Below are 23,868 nucleotides of genomic sequence, written 5' to 3' on the forward strand. Positions count from 1 at the left end.
TTGTGGACGTCCCACGCTGCGCTTTCCGGTACGTGGCCTCCACTCCAGAACCTTGCTGCCCCATCGGTTACTGATTTACTTATAGATAAAGATATTCTAAAGATAGAGTCACATGTCAGATCTCATTACTCTCTTTCAAAGAACTTCTAGATTAAAATTTAACCTTTTTAAGACTTTATGAGAACTACGAGTAAAACTAATTACGCTGGAGGAAAACTTAATAATACGTAGATGTTAATGCCTTGTTACAAACCAGAAATGAACTGGGCGAAGTTTAATAATCCGTTTTACCTACTATATTGTAGAATTGCGGCTCTCAACTTTTTTATGTCAGACCCCTTAGAGAAAAAGTCTGATCCCTTAACTAGTGCTTTTTCATAGTTCGCTCGTTTAAGTCAAATAAGTCCACTGCTGGACAAATAAGTCCCCCCCCCCCCCCCTTTTTGCTTGTTTTTGCATTATCATAATATTTTATTAGCTTGTCAGCTTGTGTAGCTTGTAGCTTGTCAGCTGTTTTTCGAGAAACCATTTTTTGAAGGTTTTATTTGTAGTGTATTGTATCAGTTCTTTTTTCAGGAAAATCATGTTTTAAAGAAAGTACCTTCTTCATACCTTTATGAAAAAGTTGTGAATGTCAAAATTGTTTGTTTTAAAACTTTTTTTATTAAATGTAACTCGCAGACCTTCCTAGACTCTAGGGTCAGTATTGGAGTGCTAAGCTAAAATGCTAACTAGCTAAACTAAAGCCCGTATTCACAAACATTACTATGAGGTCTCACACGAGGGTGACTCACAAACCAATCACAGAGCTCTATTCAACGCTATGCGTTTGTTGTTTCACTTAAGCAAGCATCTTTTAAGAAGTTAGGCCTTGAGAGGAGCGCCTTAGAAGGATCGAAACTGAAATTGATGATCCGTAAAAAGTTCCAGTTTAATATTATAAAAGTGGCTAATGCGGGTTTTGATGTATTGCCCTGGACGGTAAACTTCCTTTTAAGTTAGCCAAATCGATTGCCTTCCTCTCGAGTGCTTTTGAATAACTAGCCTTTGCCAGCGACTTTATTTACATAGATTAGTGTATTTAGTTGATGCAGGTACAAAATCGGATTTTTAGGTTGAGTTGCACCAACTTACTTTAAACAATAACCGGGGTTTTTTGTATTGAGTTTGACAGATTTTTGAAGTTTCTTAAAGTAAGATGATGCAACTCAGCCTTAATTTTTTTTTGTTATTTTACTCAACAAAATCATAGTGTAGACTTTTCCTGGTATTAACTTACCTATATTTTATACTTACCATCCAATCCTGAAACATAGACATTGGCAGCATAGAAAAGTTATTATTTTCCTTGTTACTATACACTAGTATTTTAATTTATGTAGTTTTGTTCTACAGATAGTAAGTATATACGAAGACTTTTCGTTTCTTTCCTGCCTGCCCACTTTTATCTTTTCAGCAAGACTGAAATAGTATTTTGAGGTATATTTTGTAACTTTAACTATTTTGGTACAACACAGAGATAATCTTTTAGCTGAAAATGGGTAAAATTGAGATATTCCTTTGACAATCCCACTCAAACGATGTTTACCAATGAAGCCCTTTCAGCGCGATTCAATAAATCGATTTTAAACGATTCGCATTCATCAACGTCAAAAACACAAACGACAAGTACATTACAGAGCAATTCGTATCTTGAAATATTTTTTCTAATACACAGCAATCTATCATCGCCTCAATTTTATTCGCCATAAATAGGACAAGCATTCACCCCATAAAAATCCAAGGGGAAAGAGAGTATAATACTATTTTTTATGATAAATGACAAGGGATATGAAAAAAGTGCAAGTTTTCGTCCATAAACATTTATTAATATAATTTATCATTTTCCATATTTCAATATTAGTAATAATACAATTATTATATTCCGTGATCAGGAACGTACAATGTAAGAAGCTACGTACAGAAGATTCTACTAGGCTGCAATACCATATACCCCCTGTCCGAGAGTCACACAGAGTACATTAAAGATTCGTTTTATTAATTATGAATTATGCATTATGACATGTTAATAGGTATTTAAAAATCTAAGTTGCCAATCGCAAATACAAGTGGCTGTTAATACAAAGGCTTATTACAGCGTCTTTCACCAAGTTTCCTTTACCGTTAGTCTCTTATATGACTAGAACATTTATTTTAAAAGTTACATATGTATTTTTTTCTATTTTGTATTTGCTACTTCCTATTGACATAAGTTTACCATCAATTAGCCGCTACTCTACTACATTAGCTTACTTATCTCTACATACATACATTGCAATAAATAGAACTGTCTCCGTGACGTCGGGTCCGTTGGCAGAAACGAAAATTGAAACTAAGAGGCCAAGGACCGTCGGCCAGGGGCAGTTGGCAGAATCCGATCGGCCGAGCTTGGCGTCGGGGCGTACGGATTGGACAATAAGGCTGGGTGATTGTCCAACCACGTAAGCGGACACTCAGCGCGATCAGAAAAAGAACAACGCAAAACCGAATGAACGCGAAATGCCTAATCCTCAAACGAAAGGTACCATTCCTAAATTTTGTATAATGGTCCAAAAATATTTCCGAACTAAAATCTAGGTCCCTGTTTTTCGATTCGAATCTCTCTAAGCGATAGCTCTTAAGAAATACTACTGAAGGTGTGGGAAGTGGAAACGAATAAAACGCAACGGGTCCGTGTTAATAGCTGTGGTTGTGGCATCCAATGGAACGGCGGTCAAGTCGGCTGGCTGGAGTTGGTCGCCGCTTCAGGGGAGCTGGTGGTGGGTGAGGGGCTTTTACCCCCACTTTTGGAAGAGCCCCATGCGCTGGCAGCGACAGTTGGAGCCCCAGAGGTTGCAGCGGCAGGAGGAGGAGTGGCAACAGTCCCCAGGGCGATGGTCGCAATTGCCACCTCTCCGGATACAGGCGCGCCTGAAAACGTAGATCAGCGACGATCGTCTGAAACCACATCATCACATCCTAGCCTAAGTTCGTGTTCGTGCTCTAACGTAAGTGCGGGCATGCAGACTATTTGGGAAGGACTTAGTACACAAGCACTTCACTCGGGGATAAATCTGAACTGAGGCAAAATTTACAAAGGGAACATCCAACTGAAGGTTCTAATTTTTAAACCATTTACTCGATATGAAAAGAGATTATTTAAAAACGATGATCTTATTACAAAATTCTGAAATCTAGTACCTAAGTTGGATTGTTCGGAACAAACAAACAAACAAGTGACCCACAGTCAACAGATATTTTACGCTTTCGCCTGTCCTTTTACGAATAATAATTCAATTAGTCACATACTTCCATTCTGTTGCCATAAAACTTCTGAGAATTTAGTAAAAATAAATACTTTTCTGTAATAAGACCATGGCATGCCATCTATACAAATATGAATTGAGAACACCATCAATATATCACGAAACTCCATCGTCTAAATTGGATTTTTGGAATGTTCTGGAAAAAGAACTCACTTTCCTACATCCTGAAGAAGCTGCAGGTCTGCTGGGTCCTCCCCGTAGTCCGGCAAGTTCACCTCTACGTCTTCGTCACCTGGAGAGAGAAAATACTTTGCGAGTTCTTCATCATCATCATCATCATTTTAGCCTATGTCTGTGTTTCTCCCTAAGTACTGAAATTCGTATTATGTAAACTAGAGGGACGTAAAGCTTAAGGAGTTGTATCGATTTATTAAATTTAATACTACTATCGATACTCAAAGCATCGATACATCAGCATCACTATGACAAGTAAAATATGCCATGTGGTCCTAATAAGAAACAAATATGCGAACATCAGGACTCACTAAATGACAGTTAAAATGACGTCCACTACTAGACAAATGCCTCCCCCAAACGTGGTATGAATTTATTATGAGAAGAATAAGCAGAAATAGAACATTATTTTGCTATTAGACAAGTCAAGAAATAAGTAAAACTAAAGCTCCCGTATAAAAATCTTCAGCGTAACACGGGTCCAAATGTGTTATTTACATGCTAATTCGAAAACCCACACAAAATTGGAAGGTGGCAAACGTAAATGTCACGCGCGTTAAATATTCAAGCCGAAAGATGGCCGAAACCCAAATACTTTCGGCACCTGATTGTGGAATTAGATTATATGCCGTATTCACACCCTAATTACAAAGAATCCGACCCTCGTTAGTGAGTCGAGTGTGAAAGCGTGAGTTTTCAGAGATTTTCATGTAATTATCACAATGAGGACGCGTTAGATCTCCAAACTAGTGTTGTGAAGAGTAAGCAACTTTTCAGCTGGTATATTTTATTCAGCCATTTTAAAATGAAAGGGTTCTGTGAACTTAAGTGATAGATAGCCTCTTTTACCATCTCCGAGTAAAGACGCCTCTAACTAACCGTCAGAAATGGAAGCACAACGCCAGGAGAGCTACCCTCGGAGATGACAACACCCCACCACCACCATGTACCTCGTCAGCGCAACCACGACCACTCTGACAAGCGTGCCCGACTAAGAAGAAGAAGCAAGTAAAACAAGAAGTATTTTACGTTATTCAGAGATGGTGAAATTTTATAAGTTGCTACTCGTGACTATAGCGACGAATAGCCTACTTGACACTTTACTCGGAGTAGGTGAACGAGGCCTTTACTCTGCCATTTTTCTCAACTGACAGCTCACATTCTTCTTGTTGTCGTGTCGACAACAACCTACATCTAACCTTGGCGTTAATTGCCAGCTATTTTTATAAAATAATTCATGTACCTACCTAAATCTTGTGGCTACCAACTCGGATAAGAGTTTTTCGATATATCTGGCAAAATGACACGTTTAAGACTAAGGTTAGCCGATATAACCAAAGAATAATGTGATATAACACACATCACTACCGTCTATGGCATATTCACAAAATGGCTTTGCTAATCAGAGTGTGGCGGCTCGGCGACGAATTTGGCATTAGACGCGGCTCACCTAACATTTAGACCTTAATTAATGCTTAAAGTTAATAGGGCCCCCCGAATCTCTTGCAACTTACGCAATTGTATTTTATGAGTGGTGATTTTGCTTTATTGTAGAAGCTGTGCATGCCGCGTGTTTACGATTTTAACAAAATTTAGTTACAAGGTCAGGCAGATTTATTCAAGGAACACTTCCACTCTAGCAATGGATGTTATAAAAGGTGACTAACGTCCGTATTCACAAACATTACTATGAGGTCTCACAGTGCGCGTGGACACACAAGGTGACACATGAACCATGCACAGAGCTCTATTCAACGATGTGCGTTCGATTTGCTACTTCACTTAAGCAAGCATCGTTTGTGAATACGGGCGAGACTTTGGCCGAGCATTTAGTATACACCACTAAATTTTAATCACCGAAAAAAAAATTCTGGGTAATGAGTTATTGATACTGATCCCATTTGTGCAAAAAAAAAGTAAAATAAAGTGACTCAAAATATCCTCCTAAAATTGGTAGTTTATTGACACACGCGTCGCTAGCACTATTTACATACGATAATGTAACACTTATTAGAATTGAAAATGGTCTAAGTTAGCTAAGTATGTAATAATAACACTGGAAGCGTGTTCGAGGCGTGAGCGAGACAGACAGATCGATGCAACGTGCGAGCGCGTACGACTACTCTAGCGAGCAGCGGAGTGACCCAGCTGTGACGCGTAAAATACGGACTAAAGAAAATTTAATAAAAAAATTAACTTTATGAAAAACATTTCTTTTTCTTTTGCTTTAAATTTTTCACACGTTTCTACATAACCTGTTAAAATTTTTTCGGTGATAAAAATTTAGTGGTGTAGAGTGTAGTGTAGGCCAAATCCGCCATTTGCATTTGGTAAATTTGGGAGGCTCATGCTCCTGCAGTGGAGACAAAAATACTTAATGATGATGGTGATGATGATGACGACGTTAATACTGATGATTACGACGATGATAAAGATGACGATGATGTCTAAGATGAAGATGAGAAAAAAGAGAAAAAGATGTTGATGATGATGTACCTGGATCAATTGTAAGACACGTGCGTCCATTTCGCGGCCAGCCAGTAAGAGCGCGCTGGTGAGCGGTATGATGATGATGATGATGACGACAATGATGATGATGATGATGTACCTGGATCAATGTAGGACGCGTGCGCCCATTCGCGGCGATCAGCACCGCCGCTATGGCGCTAGCAACAGGAGTGCGCCAGTGAGCGATATTCTATTATGATGATGATGATGAAGAAGATGATGATGATATACCTGGATCAATGTAGGACGCGTGCGCCCATTCCGCAAGCTATTATGATGATGATGATGATGATGAAGAAGAAAATGATGATGTTGTACCTGGATCAATGTAGGACGCGTGCGCCCATTCCGCAGCGAGCAGCACCGCTGCTATGGCACTAGCAAGAGGAGGACGCCGGTGAGCGATATTCTATTATGATGATGATGATGAAGAAGAAAATGATGATGATGATGATATACCTGGATCAATATAAGACGCGTGCGCCCATTCCGCAGCGAGCAGCACCGCCGCTAGCGCCACTAAGAGCGCGCCGGCGCGCGGCATTCTGCCCATACCAACCGCTGCTTGCCTGCAACACACTTACTGTGAGCCCTAAGGCCTCAGCCTCGAATTTAGCGGGCAGCGGGGCCGCGGCGGTAGCGGCGCGGGAGCGGCAGGATCTTATGCGTAAAATCAAATAGACCGGTTCTCGAAAACAGCGGCGCGGGAGCGGGCAGCGGCGCGAGAGCGGGCAACGAGCGGGCAGCGCACTCCTTCTTTTGCCCACAATAAATCGAGCGTTAGGAATAAATTTGAATCGAAATAAAATTGTCGGCGTTGTTCAAACATTTCGTTTGCGAATAAAAACAAATATCTCGACAACACAACCCCGAACACAACACTTCGCCGCTAAAGCGCCGCGCGAGCTGCCCGCTTGTTTCGAGAACGGGTCTGCGTTGCTCGCCCCGCTCCCTCGCCGCTGCCCGCTAAATTCGAGGCTGAGGCCTAAAGGTCTAGGGTATGGTTCCCAAAGGAGCCAAAGTATTAGAGCGCTTTCACATTTAGGCGATTGAACAGCGCGACAAACGCGCGACAGACGCGCTGCCGAAAATTTTATACTATTTGACAGCGGATGCATGCCTTCACATTATAAAAACGCCGCTGCCGCGCTGCTGTCGCGCTTCTAACGCCCTAATGTGAAAGCGCTCTTAGTGAAAAAAGTATGAACTGATTTTCTGATTCAAATGGTTTTTGAATTCGAAAGTCATTGAAAACTACAATTATTTTATACCTGTGTATACCGTGTGCGTGTATTTCAGTTATTTACAGCTCTGTTTAATCACTTACTGATACCTAAGTACCCTTTTAGGAACTTATCAAATTTACTTGTGATGATAAATACACCATATCATTTTACAAGTCTAAGATACACGTAGATTTAGTAGGCAGCTAGACACCGCTATAACTCAACCTTCATTAGATATTGTTCAGTAGATACTACTGTTTTTCTTTCTTTTGAAGTAGGTACGACGTCTATTTGTTCTCAGAAAGAAGACCGAAATAGCCATCACAGTCAAATGATAGTTTTATAAAAGGTTATTGTTCCAAGCCTATCTTCTTTTGTACTACCCAAATAATACACTTCTCTAGCTTCGATATCAAACAAAAGGTTTCTTTGATATCAAATACAACTGTTTGTTCAAGAAGATACATTTTTATGTAAGAAGGAATTGATATCTTATTTTAGGTAAAAATAAATAAATAAATAAATAAAATAAATAAATAAATCTTTGGACAATTTCACACAGCGCCAGCTAGCCCCAAAGTAAGCAACTTAATGCTAAAAATAGCTAAGCTTTATTAATATCTGGAGCTTAAATATCATAATTAAAAACCTATAATTAATAATTCCCCGTCGTAACCTTATCTTAACCAACCTAAAGATATTAATTCGATTAAGCTATTAAGAAAATTAATTAGCTAATAGCGGATACTTTAACAGGGCCATATAATCTTGTTTATGTACAGAAATAGACGTTATCCAATTAACAATATCTTGGTCGAGTCAATGAACATGAGACTCTTGAAATAATTAATTGAGCGTAAGAAGCCTGGCTATATCGGATTATCAAACCAAGCTAAAGCAAAGTGAAGAATAATTGTTGTTTTTATCCTTGATAGAAAACACCACGACTAAAAATTTGAATTTGAATTTGAAAGAGATAAATGTTCATACATAAATGCTTAATGTTTGTTTCTAATCGAAACCACGACGTGACCATAGTTGCAAGCCCGATACACACACATCGTTAGTCAAACTACCTAGATAAAACTACATCAAAAACAAAACAGGTTTTGTGTTCCAAATTCCCCGGCTTCATTAAAACCAAACATCATGTTACACGCCTTTATGTAATCGATACTGTCAAGGCTCAAAGGAATATTGGGCACACCCGCCGCTTCCCACCGGTCATTATCAGCCCAAACAGTTTGCCTTCAAACAGTCTGTACGCGTTGCTAACCATCCTTTAAACTATAATAGTAAAAGTTGAAAAACTTGTTTGTTTCTTTACTTGAACTCTCAGGAACTACTAAGTCCGATTTGAAAAAATATTATTTGGTGTTGAATAGCATATTTTATTGAGGAATGATTTATGCTATAAGACATCCACCCTACAGCCAATAGGGGCGGAGCAGTAAAGAAAAATGTTGCAAAAGCGCAGTCCGGCTGTCGACGAGCTTGGTGGGTTCGCTGTTTTTAAGGGCCCTTGCCCACGGCGACTTTTTGTAGCGATACTGTCGCGCTGCTGTAGCGCGTTGGCATCACTTTTGTAGTACAGTCGCGGAATGAAAAGGTTCGTCATCTTAGTGTCGGTTTTCGCTTGCACTAGGTACTGTAAGAATCAAACCTGCCAACATAACCGTGCAAGAAACATTGCTGCTAACATTTAAATAAATATGACGTTTGCTAACGAATAAGGTTTTGCTTGTTTATTTTTCTATCCCATCAGTGCAATGTTACAAAATGTAGTTTTTTATTTATTTAATAGATAATGGCAGGTTGAACCAACAAGAAGGTTTTAGTTTATCAATCACAATAATCTTCTTGACAAGTTAAATCGTCAAACAACTTTGATCTGAATAATTTTGAACTTTACTGACGAACAGTTAAAGATTATTTTCTCTAACTCGAGATTATTCTGTAACATAGTTTCAAAAGGTAATATGTGATCGCGATTCGTTGAAGGAATCAATTTGAAATCTGACGAACCTTTTCATTCCGTGACTGTACATTGCAAATGCGACTAACGCGCGTTAGTAGCGATGCTGCCGCGCGTTTACGAAAAAGTCGCCGTGGGCGAGAGCCCTAAAAGAGATTTCTAGCGATGAGACAGACTAAATTGTGGAATATCAATTGTTGTTTTACTTGTAATTTACTTGTAATTGACAGTTTTTGTGTGGTATTTGGTGTAATAAGAAGTTAAATATGTAGCTATCTTATCTTCGCTATATCCAGACGGCTGTTTTTTTTGATATGGGCAAGTTGCCAGTGTTGTTTCTAGGTAGTTGAACCATTCCTTTTAACTGCTTAGTTGGCGCTGAAAACCAACCTGTTTTGGAACCGGAGAAAGATGCTGATTCCAAGATTTGATTCATCAATTCTATGTTTCAAAACTTCATGTATGTTTAAAAACTTGCATGTATGTATTCTATTCGTAGTAAATAAATGATTGAATTTGAATTTCACCGTAATTTTAATCGTGTTATGAGTATGAGCCGCAACCGCGCGATTATGCCATAGTTGCGACCGCGTACTTAAACACGAAAACCTAAACTAGATAATTACTTGTATTAATTTAATTTAAGATTTTAAACTTTCGCGTTCCATTTCAACTAAAATAGAAAGACATGTATGTAGGTAGTTTATGTTACTCAATAATCAATTAACGATCACTCTCGATCGGAGAATTGAAAAAGAAAGTTTAGCTCATATAAAAAACAAATATTCATCATTTAGGGATACTAATCATTACAACTCAGTTTAATGTACCTAATATCCCAAAATGAAGATTCTATCGCCGAGAAAGCCCAACTTCAACCACTAAACTAAGTAGGCGTTGACAATTTCAGTGCCAAATATTGAAGACCGATCGAACTCCCCAAGTTGCGTTTATAACGACAAACCGCCGACTATACTGACAATCAAAGTTTCTACTTTGCCTCTTACACTTTAGTCACACTCCAAACAAATCAGTTAGCACACTCATTATCGTATTACCCAATAATCATTTTACTTTTTTTTATATGCATAACAAGGCAGATATTTGAACACAATCGCACCTGATGTTAAGTGGGATGCAGTCTAGGATGGTACTTTTTTCACTATTGGGCACTCCAACACTTAAAACACTTTAATTGATTTCAAAATCGTGTTGCTTTGTCACTTTTTTGAACGAATGCTAATATTGTTACTGCGAACACTGTAAAAACTGTCAAACGGTTTACTCACATACTCGCAATAGAATCACATTCGAAGCAGCCGCTCAGATGAGTATTGGATAAACTTACAAACCTGTGTAGGCACACATTGCACTAGGCGACACCCGACAGCGAGCTTTGGACAAAATAAATGAAATTCTCGTCCAGCCTGTCGTAGCGTCTAAGTCGCCGAGCTGCCGCTGTCACGTGTCACCTAACGTGCGCCTACACAAATATAAAAAATTAAAAAATATTTGGTTGGACAGCCTGCCTGCCGGTTTTACTCTTGATTTCACTCCTTTTCATGTAACAAAAAAAAATTTAAAAAGTAAATAAAAATATTCAAATTAAACTAAACTTAAATGACATAACTGATCAATTTGCGTATCTCCACATTGTTCAAAGGAACTAGTTAGTGCGACTTTGATTACTTCTGCCTCTGACCGAGGACGAGGCGTGATACCTCGGAGGTCACTTCATCCAGTAATTGCCAAACTATTAATAGAATGTCCTCTCAGACCTTACACTCCGGAGGGGACAACACAAAAGGCTAGAGGACCCTCTTGTCAGTGAAGACGTTGATGATCATATCATTTTTGGGGCGAAAGTAAGAGGGTGTGTTTATTAGATATCTTGGAGATAGTGTGTCAACTTTTATTACAGTTTGTAGTAAAGAAAATTATTTATTTAGGAGGTGACTTCGAGACATTAAAATAAACTAGCAATAAATGTCATGTTTTAAAACATTTTTACTGTTAACATTGAGTACTGATCTAATTTTAGACACTTCCATTTTATGTTTTTATCAATTATGTAAATAAAAGTACCTCTAGCTACCAACCAGTAAATTATTTACGTTTAGCTCGATTTATTGAATTTTTGGAGATAATCGCGATCGTCAGCTGTCATTTATAATTCAATAAAATGTAAAGCAACGAATCGACATGAAATTACTTCTTATTTTGGGCATTTCCTAAATATTGATTAGAATCTTCTTCAAATATACACCAATTTAATATGCAGTAAAGGAAACCTTTGACCGAACCTTTTCCCTAAAAAATCCGTGAAAGATCAAGAGGTGCCATTTTGTTTTATCGTATCGAAAACCTTCTTTGGTTTCCCGATATTGTCTTCTTATTGTGAAACGATACCCGTTTATGTAGGTTTTCAGTTCTATAGAGGTGATTGTTACATTTCTTTTTGTAACAAATATAATGATAAAAATCGAATCGTGTTTTGTTTAAATATTTATTATTACTAGAATCCAATTGGTGTCGTATTTCGTTCAGACAAAGAAATGAAGATTCTCTAAAAGTGTTCACGAAATTATAATACAACTAGCTTTCCGCCCGCGGCTTCGCCCGCGTGGAATTTTGTCTGTCACAGAAAAACTTTATCGCGCGCGTCCCTGTTTCAAAAACCGGGATAAAAACTATCCTATGTTCTTTCCCGGGACTCAAACTATCTCTATGCCAAATTTCATCAAAATCGGTTGCGAGGTTTAAGCGGGAAAGCGTAACAGACAGACAGACAGACAGACAGACAGACAGAGTTACTTTCGCATTTATAATATTAGTTGGGATAGTTGGGATACTTTTTTTGCTTATTCAAACTGATGTTGGTTGACATGACATACCTAATATCCCCTTTCGTAATAAGTACCAACTAAAAGTATAGACTACCATATTTTATTATGTTTGTCTTGATGTACCTACCTACTATGGCCTAAAATATATTTTGACGTTCATAAGTGCTATATATTGGTGTAAATTGAATATAGATTTTTCCTTTTCACTAAAAACCTTCACACCAAGCTTCCCTCATCACGTTAATGTTATCAGCCTTTCAAGAGTACGTTCCTCTTTGTCCCTCACTCATTGTGGGACCTCACGGAGGGCAGTACGTGCCTCATACGAGAGAGGGCGATTGCGATCGTCAAAGCAACTTCTAGGAAAGTGGGTTGAGATTGAGTGATAATGGAAAGTTTTAGGGGGTGCTAAAGGGATGGTTGTCTTAGTGCTTAGTATTGAAGATAATTTGATAAGATGAATAGAATGTGGCACTATTTTGAGCATGCCCATGTGGGTAGTGGGATATTAAGAGAGGTTAATGATGATGAAAATATTAGGGTCCGTAGATATAGCCTGTGTCCTGAACGCGTAGAATTAAGTTGGTCGTAGATAGAATGACCTAGGGAACTGTATTTACCGGCATAGAGTATATACGAGCTTTTGAGGCTTATATATTATAAAATGGTTAACTAAATATCTTTGCAATGCGTATAAAAGTATGACTACTTTAAATGAAAGCAACCAAAATCGTACTAATATTATAAATATGCGAAAGTCTGGATGTCTGGATGTTTGTTACTCTTTCACGGAAAAATTACTTTACGGATTTTGATGAAACTTTACAGTATTATTGTTTACTATAATTTATGACGATCTGTGACAAACTAAATTTCACGCGGGTGAAGCCGCGGGCAAAGCTAGTATAATAACAAAATAATGTACAATTAAAACAATAACATTTCACTTACTTAAAAAAAACCCTTAACCCTATCTCGTTTCAAAATACATAAGTAGGCATAGGCAGAGTAGGTACATGTGTACTGAAATACTTTTTATCGTTAATACCTAATATGTGAATAGCTAATTCCAAGTATACGCTTTCAATTAATTAAAATCCTCCAACATAAATAACGAATCGTCTCATTTCAATACCCTACTAATTAAGATCCCGAAATAAAGCAGCGTAATTTACGCATTATCATTTTACGTTCGCGATAATCCCTTAGGGTTTGTATAATTTATAAAGGGACGCTGTATATTATTTCGCTAGTGGATTATACTGATCGCACTTTTCATAATGTCGTAAAGCCATGAGACATAAAGAAGAGATAAGCCATAGTTACCTAAATGTTCGATAATTTAAAAAAATCTTGTAAAATAACCTAATAGTTTTTTAAAAACGAAATATTAATTGTATATTTGGGTAGAGAGTACCTTATATCTATAGCGTAGGTAAAAGGATACACAGATCTCCTTATTTGACCTTAGACGGGTTCCAAGACAGTAAGCTGTCCCATGGGACGACTCAACCTTCACTCGTAGTTTCATTTCAGGCCAAACTATAGGATGTGTCATAAAATAATATCAAGCCAAAACCCAGAGTAAACGAGTTGTAAAAGAGTAAGTAATAAAGGTAGCAGGAAGGCGCTGGATGCAGGTGCTACCAACCGTGAGATGTGGAAGTCATTGGGGAGGTCGACGTTCAGCAGTGAACGCCCTGTGGCTGAAATGATGATGATAATGATGATGAATGCCCAGAGGTAGAGCATCACTAGGGCTAACCCGAAACACCCTTTTTTTACAGTTCTACCTCTGGGCTTCGGCTTGATACAATTTTTGGGACAACCTGTATATCCGGGCCATACCCAATATTAAAGCCTTGATCACACGTACCGAATAAACGGTCGAGACAGTAAAATGTTTACTCGGTCGAGACAATGATGTAAGCGAGTAGCTGTTCACACGTGTTTTGAAATTAGCACAGTCAGTTCAGTTCTATTGAGACTTTTCTTTTTCTCTAATCTGTGGACGTGACGTCAATCATTTGGCCGAGTGGCGAGACAGTGCACGTTCAGACCGGCCGAGCGAGCGAGCGAGCGAGCGAGCGAGACAGTGTGGGGAAGCGGGAGGGTGGACACTCGGCCTAATAAGTAGAACGGGAGTCGAGCTACTGTCTCGCCGCTTTGCTCGGCCGAGCACTCGGCCGATTACTCGGCGCTATGTTCATTCGCACCGAGTACTCGGTCGAGAGCACTTTCTCGCCCGATTACTCGGTACGTTTGATCAAGACTTTATCCTACAGCTATCCTACTGACAGTAGTCCTGACAGGAGTTGCAGTGGTGGGATTAGACCTAAGACACACAATTTAAAAAAAAACACCTGTCGTATCGATATATTTCGAAAAGTATATCGATATTAGATGTACATCACTATATTCGAATGAGTAAAGGATTAAGGTTTAGATTTATTAACACGCCCAGGAGGCCCGGCCGCCATTGCCATTTGTTGAACATAATTTATGTGGATGAGTGTGGATTTTATCACAATTGAATTTGTATCGGGCTTGTTTCGTTTGTTTAACCTGGATTCCTGGGAAGGGAAGAATAGAATAACAGATACACGTGTTTGAGATTTGTTTTGACCCGAATGGATTGCTTGTACATAATTAAGTTAAAATTTTGTACGCTTTCTACTTATTTTATACTGAACGAAGACTATTATATAAAAACACCGGACATCTCTATTTGTCACAGTATATCAATTGCTAAAAAGTTAGTAAGTATAATATGTGCAATGAAGAAAAACTGCGGATGGTGGAGGGATGGCGGTATGAGGGAGCCGCGAATGCTTGCGAATGAACGGAATTTTCGGTTCGCCGGTGAACATTAGCACTAGCACTCCCTTTAATAATTCAATAAAAAAACCAACCGAGTTGAGAACCTCCTCCTTTTGTTAAAGTCGGTTAAAATTGACATTCACATCTATTGTAACATTTACCTATTAAAGGTAGGTACTTAACGTTTTGAGTAACTCAATTTAGTACAGTCATAACGCTTCTTGATATCCTCTCTACTCTAATACTCGTAGTACACGAGGTTCCAATTAGTGAAAAATCTTCGACATCTAGAACTTCAAGCACTGCAATTATCTGAATAACTGTCTGATAGCATTTGTGAACTTTTAAATTGGTCTCTTTTATTAGAAAACATGTTTCTTATAGTAATTGGGTTCATTATGCTTGAAAAAACTCAATAAGCTATCGTATATCCGCTCCATAGCCTTTCTATTGCATTAGCGTACCTACACTAGCTACTAGCGAATGATAGCACAGACAACGGCTGGCCAAGCTTAACACTATAGCACTTATCTAGTTGCAATAAGTTCTAAATTCCAACAAAACTAGTCTGACTATAAACAGAGAGATAGCACATCAAGGCAAACATCGGGGATCTTATACAGTTGTTATAAGTTCCATTTCACAACAAAAGAGTATAATCTGATAATCTGTTGATTGTACCAGGGATGTTATGGATATCCGTAACTAACCGAAACTTTCGGATATCCGAAATAAAAAAATATCCGTAACCCGTAACCGATTCAAAAGTTTCGGATAGTTTCGAATGTAGGCAGTTTAAATTGTTTTTTGTATAGCATTGTATGTAAAGTCATAACAGCCTGATTCGTATCTTTATAATGCCATCTATGTAGTACCTATCCATTTTTTTTTTACTTTTTATTCGATGTAAAGTGTGCGGCCATGAATGAACCGTGTTGGACAACTATTGCAAATTGCATTCTAAAGCACAGATATCCGTAACCGTAACTTTCGGATATCCCAAACAAAAAAATATCCGTAACCGAAACCGGTATAATATTTTTCCTATATCCGTAACCGTATCCATAACCGAAACTACATATCCATGACATCCCTAGACTGTACTATACAGTGGCGACGTCTATTGCGCGCAAACACGATAGCCTCATTAACGGGACAATGGACAATCTTCTTAGGTCGTAAGACCGTATAGCTTCTACTGTATTGTAAGTAATTGACCAGTCAAAGATAATACGGCGAGGGCTGGAGAAACTGGACATGATCCGGTGAATGACCGACAGTTAATTGGGCTTAAGTAAGTAGATGTAAATAGATTATTTTAGATTTTAGAAAAACTTACAGCGAATGGGGAGTTTTTACTCATAAGAGAATCAATAAATAGATAGCAATAAGCAATGTTTATTACAAAAATATTGCATCTGGTTATTGACGTAACAAGTGGGTTAACCCACTTGTTACGGAATTCACTTTTTCTATCACTTACCTTAAAATCAGTCATGATAAATTTATCTCAAAACAATCGCTCCAAAACTTTATAGTTATTTACGTCAGTGTACTAATAAGACTTGGACAGTACTGCGACACACCTCATCTTTCAAATGTTGCATATAAAAATTGTTTAAACTACCCACATTAGTAAAAATATTTATGTAAAAACTAGCGTTCTTTTAAAAGAACGCTAGTAACAAGTGGGTTAATTTAGCACTATTTTAAATACGTTGGCTAAGAACTACTTTGGAGGCGTTAGAAGCCTGTAGGCCTAAGATGCACGCCGTGATAACTTTTATCGACGTCAAAATGTATGGGGAAAATCGATAAAATGGTGTGATAACCGCTTATCGCGGCGCGCATACTGGTAAGACTAACTTTTTAGCGAATGACTAGCTGACCCGGCGAACTTTGTTCCGCCTTAATGGCAATAAATAAGCAGACTTTTTTTTATTTCGAACGGGATAAAAAGTATCCTATGTCCTTCTCCTGGCTCTAAACTACCTCCCTGACAATTTTCAGCTAAATCGGTTCAGCCGTTCTTGAGTTATAAGTGGAGTAACTAACACGACTTTCTTTTATATAATAGATACTAGCTGACCCGGCGAACTTTGTTCCGCCTTAATGGCAATAAATAAGCAGACTTTTTTTTTCATTTCGAACAGGATAAAAAGTATCCTATGTCCTTCTCCTGGCTCTAAACTACCTCCCTGACAATTTTCAGCTAAATCGGTTCAGCCGTTCTTGAGTTATAAGTGGAGTAACTAACACGACTTTCTTTTATATATATAGATAGATAAAGTTGAAGCAATGTACATTATCTTTGTTATTCACTTGTTAGTATCATGTAGTTATGTCAATAAAGAATTTTTTAAAACAAACTCGTAAGAGAATCAAAAGTCCATCGTTGGACGTACAAATGTTAAACATGAATGAAAAATAAGTAGTTGTGAAGAACAAATAAATGAATATTTCTGTCAAGATCTAAGTATACGTAAGTACATGACGATAAGATATAGAATTAAATAAGATTAAAAAAATATATTATACACTTTTGTAGCTATTACGAAACAACTTTATTCATTTTATTCCTATTTTCGTCCCTCCACTATGATTAATAAATAACTTATCCGTGTTAGTGGCCATTTATTTTAATACTTTTCTCCAGGACATAGTACCCAGTATAGTTTTATGGTGTTAATATCAGATTTAATGTGAGGTTCACTGGCATTATATCTCTTAACTAGGTTTTCCCGCGGGTTCTCTCGCTTTAGACTTTGGGCCCCCATTTTATTTTTAGGGCTGAATTTTGGTAAATCCAAATAAAGTTCCAAATTTCGCCGCAATTAATTCAGGATAGTGGTAAAGCTGTGTTTTGATAGATCAGGTAGTACCGGTTGCCTTTCAAATACAGGGTGACAAAAATGGTTGATTCTGCTACTTAAATAAGTCGACAACAATTTTTCTACTACATAACCAATGTGCAAGTTCTCATAAATGAATTGTTTGTAGACTTTAATGACTGATTGCTGATGACTATTTGTATTTAATTCAGGTGTTTTTTTTTTAATTTGAACTTAATTCTCTTGGGGAAAGTTGCATTGGAGCAGCATCAATATCAATCCTTTTCACTTTTCACCTTTAAATAAAAAGCAACCGCTACCAACTGCATAATGGATGGTTTAGTCTAAACATGACTGTTATTTATGGTTCACCCTGTATACGAGTGTATTCACGTCCTGACGACACTTTAAGCCTTTCGCTATGCCCTGTATTAGCTTAGCACCTTAAGTCCACTTTGCAGAACACTAATCTCGTTTATTCATGCAAATTTAGAAACTGTTAAAGGACTAATGTATGACTAAAGTTGGTCATGCTATTACAAAGTTGGTATGTATGTTTTGAAGGTGATTAAAGTTAAAAAAATATTACGTTTATCGCACATCCCAAAATAGTGGCAAGATTTTTTTTCTTTTCAATTTTCATCAGTTTTTTCCGTCATCGAATCCAAACTAAAACGATTTTTATTTTTATTGTACTACTAGCGGCCGCCCGCGACTTCGTACGCATGGACCCCGTTTTACCCCTTTATATGGTTTGAATTTTGGAAAATCCCGTCTAAGCACCTACGTTCTAATATAGACTTACATTGTCAGCTAAAACATTTGAAACATGAGATGCAGTTTTAAGTCGATTGTTAAATCCTGATAACTAGCGCAACCTCTCTAATTACTGCAATCCTATAGGATCAAAAAGTTCTTTACTGGAAAAAGATTTCTACGCGTACGAAGTCGCAGATACCTACTACCTTTAAATTGTAGCGTAGAAATAGAGCAGAAACTTTTTCTTTTCGACGGTAATTGAACGTGGAAAGAAAGTTAGATTGACGGGCACTTATAGCAATATATGGAGTGTTCCTCTATTTACAGTTCAACAATTTAATCGAAACAAAAAAGTTAACATAATCTACAGTCAGCGTCAAATAGATCGTGACACCCAAAGTGGGTAAAAAGTAGACAACACCACCTTATTCTTATCGTAACAAAGACGTGTTGCGAAGTTTTTGGCAAAATATACAATTCTAAATTCATTTCAAATTAATATGTGCTGAAATAATTTGGTCATACTACGAAAATTAGCTCGTAGCTACGTAAGTGAATTCGTAGTACGAAGACATCGCAATCACGCGTGTCGTAGCAACGCATCTTCGTAGCGACTACGGTGTAGCACAATATTAGCGTGTCGTAGAAAAACATCTTAGAAGTGACTACGACGTAGTATGAATAAAATTCTGTAGCCTCAACACTTTTAGAGCATTCAAGGTACCTAATAAAACTAACAAAGGACATTGGGAACTTTAATATGAGAAAATGCCCCACGGCGGACAAAGATGAAACGTATTTTATTTCAAAGCTTTATACTTGTAGGTATATTCACTTAAAGCGCTATGTTGTGAGATATGGGAATTCTGAGATATGACGAGTCTAAGTTGAAAATATATTTGTCTAAAATGATTTGATATTTTTACATGTTATGTTGTTTGGCATTGCAGAGTAACCAATAAAAGTAAATAAAATAATATAAATAAATAAAAAATATAAATAAAATAATATAAATAAATAAAATATTATAAATACTTAAATTAATATTAGACAACATCTCATATATTACTCCAACCCAAAATAAGTAGCTAAGGCATTTGTGTTATGGAAATCGGGAACGACGAACCACAAGTACCACAACACACCCAAACCAGAGACAATGTGAAAAGATCGTTTTCTATATTGTCCCGGCCGGGAATCGAACCCGGGACCTCAGGATTGGCTCGGCACACCTTGAAAACCGGTGTGTGCGCCTCTCCGCCACGGTGGTCGTCAAAAATGTTACCTAAATGTAAAATAAAATAAAATATTAAAACTTCATTTTCTCAATATTCCCATATAAGAGAGAAAAAAAAATGCACGGAAATTCATTGGATATTAGTATGTATCATCTGTGATAGGTTTCGTTTGTGTCCGCTACTTTTCGAAAAGTGGGGCAAAAAGTTCCCAATGTCATTTACCTTGTGTTTCAATTTTCGGCCTAAAAACAAGTATTTAATTTAAATTCGGTTATTATTTGTGAGTTATACAAATACTGGCGTAAATTGTATTGACAATTACTAAGTGTAAACATTCCTCCGCTTAGTATTTCAGTTATTCGCCGCGTATGATGCGTGAGCGAGTAGCAATAACGAAATTCCTTTGGAATTATGTTCAAACTATTCTGAATCAAAATTTCGTATACGCAAACTACACAATCATAGTTTTAAACCACGCTCAGACTTTATTATTTTAAGGTATTATAACTGAAAAAGAATATTTTGAGCAAAAGGCAAATTAAATACAAAATGTGCTAGTAAATCCTTTTCATTTTCGGTTCGTTGTAAACTGTAATCTATTTTTGATACCTAAATGTAATGTATCTTTGAAAAATAATAATGATAAGATCAACATAAATTGGAAAAGTTAGATGCCTTTACAAATATATCCAAAACATGGGGCTTACCGCAAACCAAATTTTCACAGATTTTCTCAGAATACCTACTCGATTTATATTGATATTTTCAACACTGGAATTACATAAAAATGGTTCCCCGAATCCAATTATACAGGGTGTTAGGTAAATGGGTATATGAGCCGACACTAGCCCATGTTAACATGGGCATATAAATGGTATGGTGAAGTCAGAAATTTGATATCATCGTTTTAATTTTTTTAATTTTCATACAAAATAAATTTTATAAAATCCGATTTGTATGATAATTAAAATAATTAAAATGAAGATATCAATTTTCTGACTTCACCATACCATTTATATGCCCATGTTAACATGGGCTAGTGTCGGCTCATATACCTATTTACCTAACACCCTGTATTTGGAGCGAGGAGAACATTATATTTTCACTTCATAAATCACCAAGATAAGTCTCTTCTTACATAATGGTAATATCGTTAGAATTAGTCCTCTCTTCCATGATCTAATAAAGTAAGAATTATAACTATTTTTCGTGCCTAAAGTACACGAATAGTTTTGTCGTGCTCGTATCAGAAATAGAGTAACTAAGTTAACAGACTGAGGGTTTAATAATGTTTGATATAATTTTGTTAGGACCTTGTAACAAACTAGACACCTCAAGGAGATAATACTGATATAATTATTATTACAAGAATATTATAATAGCTAACATTAGTTTTTGTTGTTGTATCTAAGCACTTAAGTTATTAGGCATAGTTGTGTGCAGTTGTAATTGGTCCATAGATTTGTAAGTGATTTGTAGCTGTATTTTACTGAATAAGTAGTATTCTATGTACTGTAACTGTACCTATTAATAAATAAAGAAGATAGAAGACCTAAGATGGTTGAGTCATGATGAAAATTACAGAATCACAGAGGCAGAATATTACATAAGTAGTTGCTGGTTCAATTTGCACTGGGAGCAAAATTCGAAGTTTCAAAGATCTACTTTGAACTATGAGAGTGAGATAGATAAACAAAATACACATCATCGTCGTCGTTTCAGCCAAATGACGTCCGCTGCTGGACAAAAGCCTCCCCCAAGGTTTTAATAATGAACGGTCCTGCGCTGCCCGCATCCAGGTTCTTCCCGCGACCTTTACCAGATCGTCTGTCCACCTAGTAGGAGACCTGCCCACGCTACGTCTTCCAGAACGTGGTCGCCACTCGAGAAATTCAACTCCTAACGGGGTAAATCGGGATCCACGCGTACGAAGTCGCGGGCGGCTGCTATCCCAATCCCAACTAATCCCAACTAATATTATAAATGCGAAAGTAACTCTGTCTGTCTGTCTGTCTGTTACGCTTTCCCGCTTAAACCTCGCAACCGATTTCGATGAAATTTGGCAGGGACATAGTTTGAGTCCCGGGAATGGACATAGGATAGTTTTTATCCCGGTTTTTGAAACAGGGACGCGCGCGATAAAGTTTTTCTGTGACAGACAAAATTCCACGCGGGCGAAGCCGCGGGCAGAAAGCTAGTTTACTATAAAAACATATAAACCGCTAGGCCCGGCGGCGGCGGTATAATGTAATGACTCTTGATAAAGCGCCTGTACGGCCATAAACGGACTATACATGTATGTATATAACATACATACAGAGAAATACCTAGCAGAGAGAGTATATAAATTATCTCACCCTGTGTTTTACGATTCGTCTGGCCGGAATGTAATGTGTTTACATAAATGAAAGTTTAAGGAACGCCGAAGGAAAATTTCTAGAGAGAAAAGAGGATCAAAGATTCCAGTTTGTTTTATTTAGCAACATGTATTTCGGAGATATTTTTCTACACTTAACAAAGTGACAAAAGTAAATCGGGACACACAATAGTGCTCTTCAAAAGCACACTTATAAAAAAATACGCATATTTTTAACTATTCAAGTACCAGCGAATCGAGATTTAATAGAAATCAATTGTTACCGCGGTCTCATGCGACCGCTTAGGGTTCCACGAGTTAAGATTTGGGTATGTTTTGTAACTCGTATGTGGTAATAAATTAGCGTGGCGCAGAGTAAACTTATTTATTTTGTTAGTTTGAGATATAAGTTAGGTAGTTAGTTTCGCCGATTCCAGGAATTTCTATATTAACATTACTAACCCAAACAGTTACAAGAAAACTTCAATATGGTGCGACTATCACGCGCCACCGATTAAGCTGTCAGATCCATCATTTTGATATATTAGCTGTGCTTTCAAGAAAACATCGAAAAATACGCCGGCAAAACAATCTTGTTATTCGTTGATTGAATCGACATCAAAGTGTTACTTTGCGCGTTACAAATCAGAAATTGCTAATACAGGAATGACGTTCGGTACTTCACTCGTTTTTTTATTCAATTTTATTCGTCGTCGATATCTCGAATCCCCAATTACAGGCGAATGAGGAAAATTTGATCGTTCCTTGAAGAACGTCTCCCGAGTGTTATTTTAGGCAAGGTGCAGACGGTTCTTCTGATGTTTTCGGAATGTAAACAACTTTTATCGATACGATGGAATTGAAATTGGACTTGTCTATGTATGTTTTTGACCGAGGCCTTATTAATCGAAAGTTAAAAGACACAATTAATTTTAAATTAAATAACTTATTACAAAGATTCAGCGATTTTAAGTAGGTTTAATTCACTCTGTCCTTAATATTAGCGGTATCTATCTCAAGTAGGTACCTGTTTAGAAAACCCGTTATCCCACCGTTTGACCACTTTTTTGTTCTCTAATACTTTTTAAAATAATATTCTTCTAGGTTATTCATATTACAAATCCTGAACAGATTAAGAGTACAATCCTTTTTTCTGATAATTCTTTTTGTAACTGGATTGGCTTTACATCCCTTTTACTCATACCATGGTTCAGACCTGGACGATTGACAATTTGATTCTGAAGTAAAAAATAAAGGCTGACAATACGAAAAAATACAATGAGATTGTACTCTGCCTTCTCCGAAATGGCAATAATCATATTTACGTTTCACATTCAGGTAGATTTCAGTCTGGATAATTGGGAATGTCTGGAATCCAGGCGAACTGAATAGTCATATAACAGCCAGAAGTTTTGCCTTTTATATTCGTGCCTTTGTTATGATTTTCCTCAATTTTCGGAAAGTTTTTTCCGTTCCATATACGAGTACTTTCTTCTTTGACAAAAGCCAAAGCGTTCTATTGTGGTGACAATGTCCTGGATATCGATGCCACGAGTTTTATGAGGTTATTGAAGCATACTGATATTGTGAATACCCGATACGGAATTTTATGGAATTTATATTTATATCTTTTCTAAGATATTCTATTAAAGAGCCGAATGTTACATTGACCAGTAAAGTGTGTCAACGACAAATTGACGCAAAAAATATAAATACACACATTTATGTCGAACTAAAATCTTTCCCCCTTACTAATAAAAAGTTACACAGTCGTTGATCACTGTTTTAAAA

The 23,868-nt window shown here is 37.2% G+C and overlaps 1 protein-coding gene across 3 annotated transcripts in view; it reads right to left on the reverse strand.

The window, feature by feature from the left end:
* Window positions 1-1,846: 1,846 nt before the first annotated feature.
* Window positions 1,847-23,868, reverse strand: part of LOC135081197 (U8-agatoxin-Ao1a-like) — a 65,921-nt gene continuing 43,899 nt past the window's right edge. For 2 of the 3 annotated variants that reach the window (XM_063975944.1, XM_063975945.1), the window contains exons 2-4: window positions 6,486-6,595; window positions 3,498-3,576; window positions 1,847-2,976 (exon numbers count right to left, since the gene is read on the reverse strand). In XM_063975944.1, the coding sequence (XP_063832014.1) occupies window positions 2,814-2,976; window positions 3,498-3,576; window positions 6,486-6,579 (336 nt within the window). In that variant the 5' untranslated portion in view covers window positions 6,580-6,595 and the 3' untranslated portion in view covers window positions 1,847-2,813. The remainder of the gene's footprint in view (window positions 2,977-3,497; window positions 3,577-6,485; window positions 6,596-23,868) is intronic. The other variant, XM_063975946.1, reaches the window with a different exon arrangement.

This window comes from Ostrinia nubilalis, chromosome 19 (genome assembly GCF_963855985.1).
Source record: "Ostrinia nubilalis chromosome 19, ilOstNubi1.1, whole genome shotgun sequence".
In the NCBI taxonomy this organism is placed as follows: domain Eukaryota; kingdom Metazoa; phylum Arthropoda; class Insecta; order Lepidoptera; family Crambidae; genus Ostrinia; species Ostrinia nubilalis.